Source organism: Lepisosteus oculatus, chromosome 1 (assembly GCF_040954835.1).
Source record: "Lepisosteus oculatus isolate fLepOcu1 chromosome 1, fLepOcu1.hap2, whole genome shotgun sequence".
In the NCBI taxonomy this organism is placed as follows: domain Eukaryota; kingdom Metazoa; phylum Chordata; class Actinopteri; order Semionotiformes; family Lepisosteidae; genus Lepisosteus; species Lepisosteus oculatus.
Window position 1 is genome coordinate 26,776,394 of NC_090696.1, and position 13,574 is coordinate 26,789,967.

At 37.4% G+C, this 13,574-nt stretch overlaps 1 protein-coding gene across 7 annotated transcripts in view; it reads left to right on the forward strand.

Moving 5' to 3' along the window:
* Positions 1-13,574, forward strand: part of ttc29 (tetratricopeptide repeat domain 29) — a 94,324-nt gene that overhangs the window by 55,186 nt on the left and 25,564 nt on the right. For all 7 annotated transcript variants that reach the window (XM_015344504.2, XM_069188641.1, XM_015344505.2 and 4 more), the window contains one exon: positions 8,895-9,018. In XM_015344504.2, the coding sequence (XP_015199990.2) occupies positions 8,895-9,018 (124 nt within the window). The remainder of the gene's footprint in view (positions 1-8,894; positions 9,019-13,574) is intronic.

Below are 13,574 nucleotides of genomic sequence, written 5' to 3' on the forward strand. Positions count from 1 at the left end.
ATCTCAGCTAGATGTTACATACAGATAAGGTTTATCCAACAAATTGTGATCTATTAAACTTAGATCATAGTGCCTTCAGTCACAAAATTTAGAATTCTTCAGTTAGAAATGCTACACATGAATTGAGGCTTTAGTATTGAAAAGTCCAGTCAGAACTGTGGGAGAAAACTGGAGATCTTGGCTAAAACCCATTCAGATACATGGGGGAGAATTCAAACACCAAAAACTCAGACAGTGGAATCGGCTGAATTGAATGAAATTGAACCCTGCAGCTTAGCTAAGCAGCAGTGCTAGCTACCATCCTACTGTACCACCTTCCTTTAAGTGTATAATGCATAAAACTGTACTGCCGTGATTACATGTAATATTATTGTACTCCATATTTACAAAATATGCAGAATATAACCATGTTAATCAGATATTCATCAACCTATCAAGGTGAAGAATGATAAAATTACAGATTCTACATCACACAGAAAAAAAATAAACTCATTTCATTTAATTACCTTGATGTGTTCATTTAAGCTGTCCTGATCTGGCCAAAACATTGTATATTCTTCCCTGCACGTGGAGGCAACCCAATTTGATCCGCTCATACCGATTTAGTATTTAGTAACAGTTTTGCTGTACCCTAAAGTTCTGCTACACCATCCCAAAATAAACCAGGATCTCAGTCACATTGGGGTGCTATTGCATGTAGAATAAAAACTTACTTTTTATGATTATTTTATCTTCTGCCTCTGCTTTATTTCATTGGCTTTATAATTTTCTTAATTTTTATTTCATTGTGTAATATGTTTTTTGTGTGAACATATGTGTAAACGTATAAACCTTCTGTGATATTAAAGGCACTAGAGTACTTAATGAACAAATACATTTAAAGTGTACTAATTAGATCAAAGGTAGCAATGCATCCAGTATATACATTTCAATGCTTATACCAAAATACTGAGATACTGAAGTCTTAACTGGGATTTCCAGTAGAAAACCTAGTAAATAAAGTGTTTTATTTTTAATAAAATCAATTAGCTTTTACCTTCTTGAATAAATTAAACATATTTATAGTCCCAAACATTTATATATTGATATTGCAAAAGTATTTTGAGAGTTTTGGCAGGTAGTATGATGGTTTCAGAGGGATCACTAAGGCAGGAAAGGGCATCGGCCTTGATGTTCTTGGAACGTGGGATATAAGTTATGAAAAAGCAGAATCTGGAAAAGAACAAAGTCCATTTGGCCTGGCGAGGGTTGAGGCATTTAGCAGATTGCAAGTAGGCCAAGCTTTTGTGATCAGTGAGGATAGTAAATGGATGTTGGGCACCCTCCAGCCAGTGCCTCCATTCCTCAAGGGCGAGCTTCATGGCCAAAAGCTCTCTGCTCCCGACGTCGTAGTTAATCTCCGCCGGGGATAGTTTTCTTGAAAAGAAAGCACATGGATGAAGGGTACCTTTCTCTCCATGGCATTGGCGTTGACTTCAAGCACAAAGGGAAGAGTAGGATCTGAATGACGGAGAACAGGTGCTGTGGAGAATTGTTTCTTGAGACGGTTAAAAGCCAGAGGTCCACTTGCCTTGTCTAGGGTCTCCACGGGTTAGAGCAGTGATGGGTTCCACAATAGAGCTAAAATTCCTGATGAAACAGTGGTAAGAATTAACAAAGCCACTGTACTTGTTTCAATTTCTCAGGGGTGGGCCAGTCCCGGACGGGTGTAACCTTAGCAGGGTCCATCTCAACCCCGAGTGATGAGATTATATAACCCAAAAAGTGTATCCTGGATGTAAGGTGCATTTCTCCAATTTGGCAAATAATTTATTAAGGATAAGTCGAGTCAGGACTTTGCAGACATGAAGAATATGGTCTTGTAAATTATGGAAAAAAAATAAAATATCATCCAGGTAGACTAGCGCATATTTGTGAATGATGTCTCTAAATATATTGTTCATGAAATTCTGGAAAACGACAGGAGCATTAAACAAACTAATAGGCATCACCTGGTATTTGTAGCGGCCAAAGGTGGTTTTGAAGGCTGTCTTCCATTCGTCCCCTTCACGAATGTGGATTAGGTTGTAGGCACCCCGAAGGTCAAATTTGGTAAAAATAGTGGGACCCTGAAGTGATTCTAGCACAGAGGAGATGAGGGGAAGGGGATAACGGTTCTTGATTGTGATTTGATTGAGACCTCTGTAATCGATGCAAGGTATCAGGGATCCATCCTTTTTTTCAACAAAAAAAATCCAGCGCAAGCAGGAGAGGTGGAAGGACGTATAAAACCGGACTTTAAGGATTCCTGGATGTAAGTTTCCATGGCGTCAAATTCTTTTAGGGACAGAGAGTAGATTTTCTCTTTCAGGGGCAGAGATTTAGGTAGTAAATCAATGGTGCAATAGTAGGGCCGATGTGGTGGTAAAGAGTGCTTTTGCTGGCTGAATGCCAAGTGAAGGGGGGAGGGATCTTAATGGCTTCATCCTGAGGGACATGGGTGACAGAAAGTCTTAGAGGTAGCTGACAGCACTGATTGAGACATTGAGGTCCCCAAGCAAGAAGTTTGCCATTGGACCAGGAAATGTGGGGGTTGTGCTTTTGTAAATAGTTATGGATATCCCAAAACCAGAGGATGTGAAGGAGAGTGTAGGAGGAGGAATTGAATGTTTTCTGTGTGGGTTACGCCGATGCAGACAGTAAGGGGTACCATCTGCCATTCCACCCGACAAAGAGGAGATCCATCAAGAGTAAGTAGACGAATGGGGGTGAGACAGGGAGAAGTGGAAGGTTCCAGATGTTAGTAAGTCCAGAGTCGAAGAAATTTTCCTCGGCACCTGAATCAACAAAAGCCAAAAGAGATTCTTGAAGTTTATCCCAGGAAATGGTTACAGGAAGAAAGGGCCTAGATGTGGAAGAGGAGGAAGGAATGATACCGACCTTAGAAGTGGGCGGGGAAGTGCAAGGAGGGTAGACTGGCCAAGAGTTGGACACCCCTCAGTAGAGGCAACACCCTTCACAAAGCCGGTGGCTCCTCTCCACAGAAGATAATCTTGTGGGTGGTTGTCTAAAATTTAAATTTATGTTCCTAGAGTCTAATGTCAATCTCACAAAGGAAGGAAAGTAGAGTGGCAGGTATGGAAGGTGATCCTTGAGTTCATTTGACATCCTGGAGCGGAAGTAATGGATAAGAGCTTCCTGGTTCCATGGGACTTGGGAAGCCAAAAAGCAGAATTCTGTGGTATAATCCTGGAATGAACAGGATACTTGGGTGAGAGAGATGAGATGTGAAACGGACAAATAATGTGGATGGTATTGACCAAAAATGGATTCCATGGTAGCCTGAAATAAGTTTATGTCAGCGGTCTCAGGGGGATTACAGGCAAGGAGATTAGTCGCCCTGTCCAAGGTTGGAAAGTTCAGCACTCAGTTGGAAAGTTCTAGAATTTAACAGGTTCTCCATCAATTATTTCTGGGACAGGGAGGGGTAAGGGGTTAGAGGCGATGAAGAGAGGTTGGACTGGCACGAGTGCGGCTTGTTGAGGTGGTGGTGAACGAGTGATGTAGTCCACTAATCATTGAACTGCCGCGGTCAGTTGTCTAAGAGCCAGGGATTACTGTTGAAGAATGGAAAATGGGTCGCTCTGGCCCACTGGGTCCATGTTGCTGTCTCACTATTCTGTAAGTAACAGCAGAGAAGGGAATATAGACTCCGTGCAGGGCTCAAAAAGAAAGGCTTAGGTAGATCCATAAAAAAACTAAGTTAGACAAAAGAGTGATTTAAACCATGAGTTACCAATCTGAGTCACAAGGGCAAAAGTTGTAAACCAGAAGCTGGTCAGGCAGAGAAGAAATGAAGGAGAAAAGAATGCATACTAGGAGCTTGAGAAGAGAATCCGCAATAGTGAGAAGGGAAGTGTGAAAAGAGGGGAACTGTGACAGGAGTGAACTGTGATAGGAAAATTAGTTGTGAGATGAGCATTTGTTTAACACAGTGTGTACGGGAATGTGAGACTGTTGAGGAAAGCACGTGGAATGCATAACATTGAGACATTTGACTGACAAGTTTTCTGAGAAATTAAAAAAATAATGAAATAGTTTATAAATTAAATCATTTTTATCAGAGATGTACCATTTATTGTGGTCTATTAAAATACAGGACAGCATTAATCATTGAACCTATGACACAAAATGTTCTTATTTTCTTTAAATGAGAAACAAGTGAATGAAATGCATTGTACAAAGCTGATCATTGTTCTTACTGTAGTGGATTTTAATAATGTTTACATACCAGCCCAAAATGAAAAAAAAATGTAATTTAATCTTTTTTTATACAAAGGCCTCAGAACTTAAATTGTAATGCATCTAACTGAAGGAACTCTGGGCTGAATTTACTGTAATTGTATAAATAATGCAATTGCTTTGAATAGTATTTGTAATAAATAGTAGAATATTCTATATATTTGAAAATTGAAACACTAATTAATTGGAAACATATTTTAAATGTAGTGTTGCTGTTACTGAAATGTTATCTATTCTTTTTTGGAAATAATTAAAAGCATTATATAGTAGGGTGTCGACATTCTTGAAGGTTCAATGCAGAGAACCATCATAAATAGCCAAGTCCATAATGCATTACAGTATACAGTGTGTTTGGTTAAAAGAAATACAGTAAGTAACCCTGTCTTATAATTGAAGTACTAATGCATTGGCCTTAAGTAAATTAAAATAACATTGATTGACTATAACAAACAACAGTAATTGCAAACCTATAGTAATCAGCTAAAATTAATAACATGAATCCCTCTTCTATGTCCGGCGGATGCCTGCACTTTCTTTCTCTACCTCTGTGATTAGCACGCCTCACTGTAATGGAAAGGGCATTAAATAAAATTGTCGGTGAGCCTATAAAGTCAACTCCCAACTCTCATTCCCCATGCCACTGAAATAGCTGGGAGTATTACTTACTGTACAAGACAAAATAGCACCACGTTGAGGTGTGGATGGTGGATAGTGGGTACTTGGGCAGGCTGCAGGGAGAGGCTTTTAAAGTATGATATTTGTGTACAGCAAGTAGAGAAAGTACAGCTGTAAACATTGATTCACTGAAGAATACAGCATATGCATGTAGTGTTGCACATATCCTTTACAACACTTTTGACTTCACAGCTAATAAGCACATCAATGATAGATAGTTAAATTGCAAAAAATGTTCAGTGAAGGTCTAATACTGGTGCATAAAATAAAAACCACCAATGTCAGTTCAAAACCACTTATGATGTGAGCTCAGGGGTGTATTTATAAGAAAGATTGCATATTTAACAACCTTAAAAATCATGATCCAGAAGATTATTTTCAAAAGAGACTGGGTTCAGCAGCTCGCAAGTTCTCATATTCAGGAGTGGTAAAGGGTTCCATGGGCTCTAATTTCAGTGTGCACATATCCTCCTCAGGCCTAAATACTCCTTGCACATTTTCTGTTGGCACCACCCCTTTGAAGGAAAGACTTGATTATGGACAGGCTCATACCATATTTTTGTGTCAATGTGTAGATTAATTATTAAACCCAAAAATTACATTAGATAAAAACACTACAAAGAAGTTTGTATTGTCATTTTAACAATACGGAGAAATACTTCTTATATCCATAAATGTACATTTTGCTATCTGATAACAACATTGGAGAAATGTTGTTATCTAAGTGCAGCACATCTTTCAATCCTCATTCACTGATGTATGAGAAGAAACCACTGAGGAATTGTTGCTGCTCAACTGGCAAGTTTCATGCTCTGTGGGACCATGATCAGTACTCTGATACTGTACAGTAGTTGGTCTTTTGTGCTACTCCACATTTTATGACCTCTTTTTTTAAATCTCCACCACCTTTATTTTTGTAATGTCCATTTAGTTTTATTTTTTGCAGTATGGTATTTCACATTTTATTCCTTGCACATCGTGAAAAATTACACAAGCTGTGTGTATACTCACATCTTTTTCAAACATCTCTGATACTAAGTTGATAAACTTTACTTTTGCTTCCTGGTATCCTCATTATCATGCCTACCACAGTACTAGGCTAACAGTTTGGGGATGTTAATTTTTCAGAGATTTTATGGAAATAAAAAGTTTACTCAAACCTGCCATTTATTGTACAAGACAAGTAATTCTCCACTGTTAATTATGGTAAGTGGTATTTGTAACTAGTGCATTGGCTAAGTGTGGGCCTGTTTTGCTAATTATTTGCTACTGTAATTGTCATATTGACAATATATCTCCAACCAAATGTCTGCTCACCCTCAGAGAGTCAGAGAGTATGTAGATCACATACTGTATTGGTCTTATCAGGATCATGGAAGACAATTATACTCAACCATGTGAAGTTGCCAGTGATGATAATAATGAATTAGATGTGGTATGCATATATAAAAACAACATGTTATATAACAGTAGGTTTTCAACCAAGTCATTAGTTTCTATAGAGTAGAAAGCATAACTTAAAAATATACCCACTATAAAATGAAGTACTGTATGAGAGCAGTCTTGTAATTTTCCTAATGCAGATTACCTTAGCAAAGGAATGTACAGGTAGCAAAATAATTACCAAAGTTTATTATTTTGTTATTATTTTGCAAAGTATGGCATTTTCTCCAATTGACAGAGTTAGGACCATGAATACAAATCCAGGTACTGTAACATGAATTAATAAATAATGACCACCTAGCAAAAATAATAGAAATTACTACCTGCAGTTAATATATGCAAAAATGCATAAGGTAATAGGGAATATAACATACAGTAACATGTGTAATCCCAAAGACAACTAGTAGAATAAAATCATCAGTGTACCGCCTTCTAAAGTAGATTTCAACTACTGTAGGACTGGCAAGTAAAATGATGCCATGTAGAATATAAGTCTATATTATGCCCACAATATAGTTTCTGTAACCCTGAGCATACTGAAAGTATTATTCATATAAAGTAATTCAGTAGTACATACAATTACAGTACTTGCAAATTTTGCTTGATGTGATAGCCAACAATAATTACCCTGGAATGGAGTCACCTTTAGTGAAAAATAAAACTGTTATTCTTTTTATTGCTCTGGGTTGGTTGGCTTGGTATTATCTCTAGTTTATGCAGAATGGACCTTTTCATACTGGCTTGAAATTAAAAAGATATGCCTCCACAATTGTCTTATTTATATTTAGGTTTTCCAGAAAGTATCAACAAGAGGCAATATCTAAACAGAAATGCTATGTTTTAGCTGAATAAAATTTTCCACTTGTTAGGTTATGCTTTCAATTTTTTTCATCTCTTCACACTTAGATTTCCCTTATATACAATTAAACGCCCCAGTAAGCTGAGGATTTTCATTAAATTGGACCTGCGGGTCTTATATGAAATTTCCAAAAATGACCACAGAAATAATTACATGGGTAGTGTTTACATTAATTCATGAAATAGAAGCAGCCTTTTAGATTTCCACCTGTCACTGATCCCATTCGCTTTATTGCTAACAGCTCAGGCCCACAAACTTGGTGGCACAATCGTCAAACCCCTGAGTGGCTGTTTCATCCCTGCTCTATTTGATTTTTCCACTCTGAGCAAATGATTAAGTTTTCATGCATTGGTTCAACCAAAATCTATGTTCACTCAACCACATCCTTTATTGATTACTTCTAGTGCAAACAGTAGGCCAAGTGTGATATACATAATTGGACAGTTGTCAAGGGAGGTGGGTGTTAACAGTCCTGTTTTCCCAGTTGGAAATTGGAAACACCTTGATACACAAATAGTCTGCACTATCTCAGTCTCAATCTCTGGACCCAGGGATTCTGTTTTCTCACAAGATATTTTAATTCATATCCCAACTATACGAAAGGGTGATATTTATCCATCTAAATGTTAGGAAGTCAAATGCTTTTATTTTATTTAATTAGTAACTTCCTAATTGCATTCTTTGTTTATGTTACATGTATATCAAGGTGTGGGCTTTTAAATGTATTTTAGGATTTGAATTGAATGGTGGAAATAAGAAAAATGAAGACTTGTTTGCCTTCAACAGCAGTAAAATCAGGCAATCCTTATTTTATGTGGACTATATAATTATCAAAATCATTGAATGCTGTATGTATCTTTATATTACATTTTTCTATACAAAGGTTAAATAGTTTGTGTCTATTTTAAAACTGCTAAAAAGGTAATTTTACTCATTTCAAAGATCTGCAATAAAAGTTGTTAAACTATTAGGGATATGAAAGTCAGTAATATGTTTTTATTATTCCAGTAAATTGTTATTACATTCCTTTCACCTTTCAGCTACTTTCTTCTTTTATTGAAGTAAAGTTTTTTGATCTTTTTTGCTTGTTTGTTTATTCTGTCACCAATTCCATACTAAACATGAACTACAAAATAAAAGGTACCAGACAAATGGAAAGATTTTATAGGAAATACACTTCAGCCATTTTTCAAATCTAGCAGGGTTCATTGTAAGTGAAATAACTGTAAGTTAAGACATATAAATACAGTATTCTGAATCTCACTGCTAAAATACAGAATGATTTGAAGAGATTTCTAATTATGTTTTGCATATGCAGTATTTAGTTAAAGTAATATGTAAAAAATAATTATTTGTACTGTATATACTGTATAAAAAGCAGAATTAGAAATCTCTGTTGCTGAACTAACCATGGGTGACCTGGTGCTGGTTGTGTATACAGTACAATATTCCTGCCATCCACAAAAGTTTGAAAGATCTACAGTTACTGCATCTACATACAGTACTGTAGAGTGACAGACAAGCTTTAGCTTGAGAAACTAAATTAATATTGCCAAATTAACTTCTCAAGCTAACATAATTTCTAAAGTGTTTACATGGTGTAAATTAATTGTATTTCTGCTATTTGATATTTTAGTGAAGGAAAAGTTGCAGAGTCTGTTGAATACCTGGAGAAGTTTGTTGAGGTGTCACAAGGAAGTGACCAGAGTCGAAGTTTAGAAGAAGCTTGTATGTGCCTGGGAGTCATTTTCAATTCCAGAGTAAGTGCTTGTGTCTAATGTCATTAAAATAAGTATACAATATACAATGTTCTTGAAGAAATCCATATATCATTACATGTTGTTTTTACAATTCTTGAAATTCAAAATGATATTATATTTGTGAAATACATTAAAATTTAATCTACAGGTACCTTGGGCAGTTCCAAGTTCCAAGCACGCAACTCCTTGAAAATCATATTTGTTTAATAATAATTCCTTGGAAAAAAAGAATAATTTTATTTATTTCAGCATATTTATATAGGTGTTTTTCATTCTGGTGTATCTCATTTTCAGACTGTATTTTGATATTAATATAAATCAATTGTAAAGTCAATTACATAGAATGACGTAACGCATTAGTATACTGTATAAGTTGAGACATTTGGTGTACAATGAACATACTCAGTATACAAAGGGCTTTATATTTAAAACAAGTTTAAAAATTATTTTTTCTTTATTGTGAACTATATACCAGTGTGGTGTAGCTATGTCCTTGTCTACTCATACTTGTCTATTGTCATTTAACAAGCTCAGCATTGAGCGGAATATCTATATTTTTTTTTAATTTTGGAATATAAAATAGAAATAGTGCCTTGCAATTCAGAACTTTTCTACATTTGCTATTTTTACTGTTAATACACAAAGAATATGAGAAAGCAAGAACTATTGTCAACAGACATAAGCAGTTCTCTTGTTGTTAAACAATTTGAAAATATCTCAAATGGCTTCAAGCAGCCTCATAGGAGAACAAGCTTTATTGGAAAAACAAAGCATTTGTTGCTGGTACTGGTATGAACCCAAAGGCCCGTCGGTACACTGCAAACTAAAGATATCCTGGCTCATTTAACAAATCAAACAAACAAAAGGTACAGAGCTAATTATGCACCACCACATAAGATCTCCTGTTTGCAGTAAACCAATAACATAGATCAGACGTCAGCCAACTATGTCTGGAACAGAGCTTGATAGTTTGTGATAGCACAGTGTATATTTTCAGCAATCTATCTGTGATACAACCTGGAGCAAGATGTTGTATATATGAACATTTATAGATAATTCTAAGTGAAACAAACATAAAACGCAACCATAGGGTAAATAAATAAGTGCTGTACTGGGGCAAAGAAAAAACTCCAAAACCAAAACTAAATCCTAAACTTTCTCATTTGTTTTGCACTGTCCTTAAGCACGGGATACTTTCCCTGGCAGCCGCTCTCCAGTGATTTGACCCAATGTCAATAAAATGTTGGGTCAAGCTCCAGAACCCTTGCCATTTGACAGCAGTCTCGAGTTCAGAGTTAGCAAGGGTCAGTCTGACGTATATGGCCAAACTTTGATTCCTAAGAAAATGATGTGATTTGAGTTTGTATTTTTCTGCCTGAGGGTGTACAGCTTTTAGTGCCTCTTAAGGCCTCTCGCCCCTGTTTTGGTTTTAAATATGGCTTCTATGTGTTGCATGCAGCATTTTCATCTCCTTTGCATTTACAAAATGTCACCTAAATATCTGCAAAGCATTGCTTTTACCCTGCAGCAATGCATAAGTTACAGTCACTTTTCATTAACATAAGTTTTTCCAAACAATCTCTGGTCACTTCCGCAATTGTGTTCTAAAATAAGACTATTACCCTTTCAAATACAGCCAAACACATGATTGTATTTTATTGCTTAAGTGCTTTTTGTTTTCTTGTATCATAATATATTTTGTATCTTGTTCTAATAGGTTAAAAAATTACGATACCAACTCCTGATTGGCTGGAAAGAAAACCAATATTTGCAGCCTGGGCATTTATTGCTGATATTATGCATATAGTTCCTGCATTTTGGCATCCTATATGCATGTATCCCATTCTTGCTTATCCCAAGAATTAAGCTCTTTTTCTTTCCCAATCCTGTTCTCATGTGCACCCTGCACCGTTTCATCCTGAAAAAGTCAGCACCTATTTTTTCTCTTACTGTGGGACCCCTGATAATTTTTGCCTGGACTATACAACTTAATCTGTTTTAATTATGAATTAGTGTCATTACCAGTAAGATAAGATTACTTTATCGGCCATATACAATTTCTTGTATTAGGAATTAGTCTTGTTGCATACTCCAAATTGCTCTACATGACATACACAGACACACAGACAGGGAAAGAAGCTTGGGGTCAGGGCGCAGGTTCAGCCATTTATACGGCACACCTGGAGCACTTGGGGTTAAGGGCCTTGCTCAGGGGCCCAATGGAGTAGGATTCCTCTGCCGGCCGCGGGATACGAACTGGCAACCTTCCACCCACAGGCGCAGAACCTTAACCACAGAGCCACCACACTGCCCCAGTTAAGCCCCTCTGGAGCAATTTGGAAAGGATAGTTTCTAATTTGTTAACCCACAGTATTTAAGTCATACAGTACATAATACTGTCCCCCCCAGTGTTACCAACTTGGCCGAATCTGTCTGCCACAAACAAACCTGAACCTAGCATCCACCCTAAATGATAAAACAAGACCTAATCAAATATTAAAAAATAAACATGAACAGCATGATTTTGAGGCCACCAAACTAATGTAGAATTTCTTCTACAAATGCTTGTTTTTATGCCAGCATTTAAAGAAATGTCTCTAATAGGGCTGACACGGTTACAGAGCTGTGTGTCCGAACAGGTTGTTAGCAGTATTGTGGCTCCACAGGGGACTGTCCTTGCGCCATTCCTGTTTAACTTTTACACCTCTGACTTCAAATACAACTCTGATGCATGTAATCTGCAGAAATATTTGGATGACTCTGCAATTGTGGGGTGTATTAGTGAGGGGAGGGAGGAGGAATATAGGAGCCTGAGTATCAGCTTTGTGGAGTGGTGTCATCTTAACCATCTCCAACTCAACATCTGCAATACTAAAGAAATGGTCATGGACTTTTGGAGGAATAAGTCTCTGTTGACTCCTGTTTCCATCCAGGGTGAGGACATACAGTAGATGGTGCAGTCCTACAAGTACCTAGGGATACACCTAGATGATAGGTTGGAATGGATTGTTAATACTGACACCCTGTACAAGAAAGGTCAGAGCCGACTCCATATTCTTAGGAGGATCAGGTCCTTGTGTATGTGGAACACTGCTACAAATTTTTTATGAATCGGTGGTGGCAGTGACCATCTTCTACGCTGTTGTGTGCTGGGGCAGCAGCATCATGGCAAGAGATGTGAATAGGCTCAATATACTCATCAAGAAGTCTGGCTTGAGGCTGGAGGCAGTGGCTGAGAGGAGAATGCTGCCCAAGCTCACAGCTATCATGAACAACGCCTCTCATCCGCTACTCGGGACTGTTATTAGACAGCGGAGCTCTTTTAGTAACAGACTGCTCCTGCTATGGTGTTCAAGGGAATGTTTTTGCAGGCTGTCAGGGTGTTTAACACTGCCCTAGGCTAGGCCTGTTAGCCCTTCATTTGCTCATCTATGGACAGCATGTTGCACTCGTTTACTTTTTGGACACTGCATTAATTTACTGTTTATACTTTGATATTTTCGATCTGTATCTACAGTATTTATATACAGTATGCACATTTTGCACATCTTTTATTGTTTTACAGTGACCATTAGCATATTTTGCACACACCTATTTTGCTAACTATTTTATTTTGTATTCTATATACTTATTTAATTACTCTAATGCTGTAGTTATTTTAATTTTAGCCTATTCTGATGTCTGTCTTGCTTTTCTTGGGCTGGGCTGCTGTAACACCTCAATTTTCCTTTGGGATCAATAAAGTCTTATCTTACCTTGGGTTTACCTTATTATCTCCTTTAACAGCACTTGAGCAGCAGAGAAATACGTACATGCGAACTAACATTTAACAATGTAATAGAGTTCACAATCATTCCTACATACAGTAGCTGAATAGAAAATCACAAAATGTAAAGAACAACAGAGTACGTAACTTAACATTTTACCATGTTTCAGAATGTATTTTTAAAATGTGTAACTGAATTGAGTGTCCCTTCATCATCTTTGGCCTTCACATGACTATTTGGGTATTGGATTTAAATGGATTTAACTTGGATTGCCTTTACAGAAGATTAGCTTTCCATAGTAAAAAATTAAAATATAATAGTTATATGTTTAAAGATTTTAAAGTTATTTTAAAGATAGACAATATACTGTAACCCATACGGCGGACATTGCAGGTTGTTCGAGCCGGCTTACCAGCATGGTGATGTCACCGCCTTTCCCAGCGAATAGCAGGGACCGCAGCCACCGGGCTGACAGGAGATTTCCGGGCTTCGCTTAGCCAGCTGGAGCTTAGCTGGCTGGGGCCTGCTTAGTGACGCCGGAGGCCCGGGTTCGAGTCCCCAGTGGTAGGGGGCCGACCTGAGGCAGCAGTGGTGAGGGCGCATACCCACGTGAACCCAAGAGCGCTACAATACTGTTCATAAATTTTGCTTCAAAATTTCAATTTAAGATGATGACACACTGGCAAAGCAGTTAATATGGCTCCTTCATAGCTCTATGGTCTTGGGTTTGATTCTGGTCTATTTACCATGTTCTTTGATTGCTTCCACCCTCCTATAGACATCTTGTTG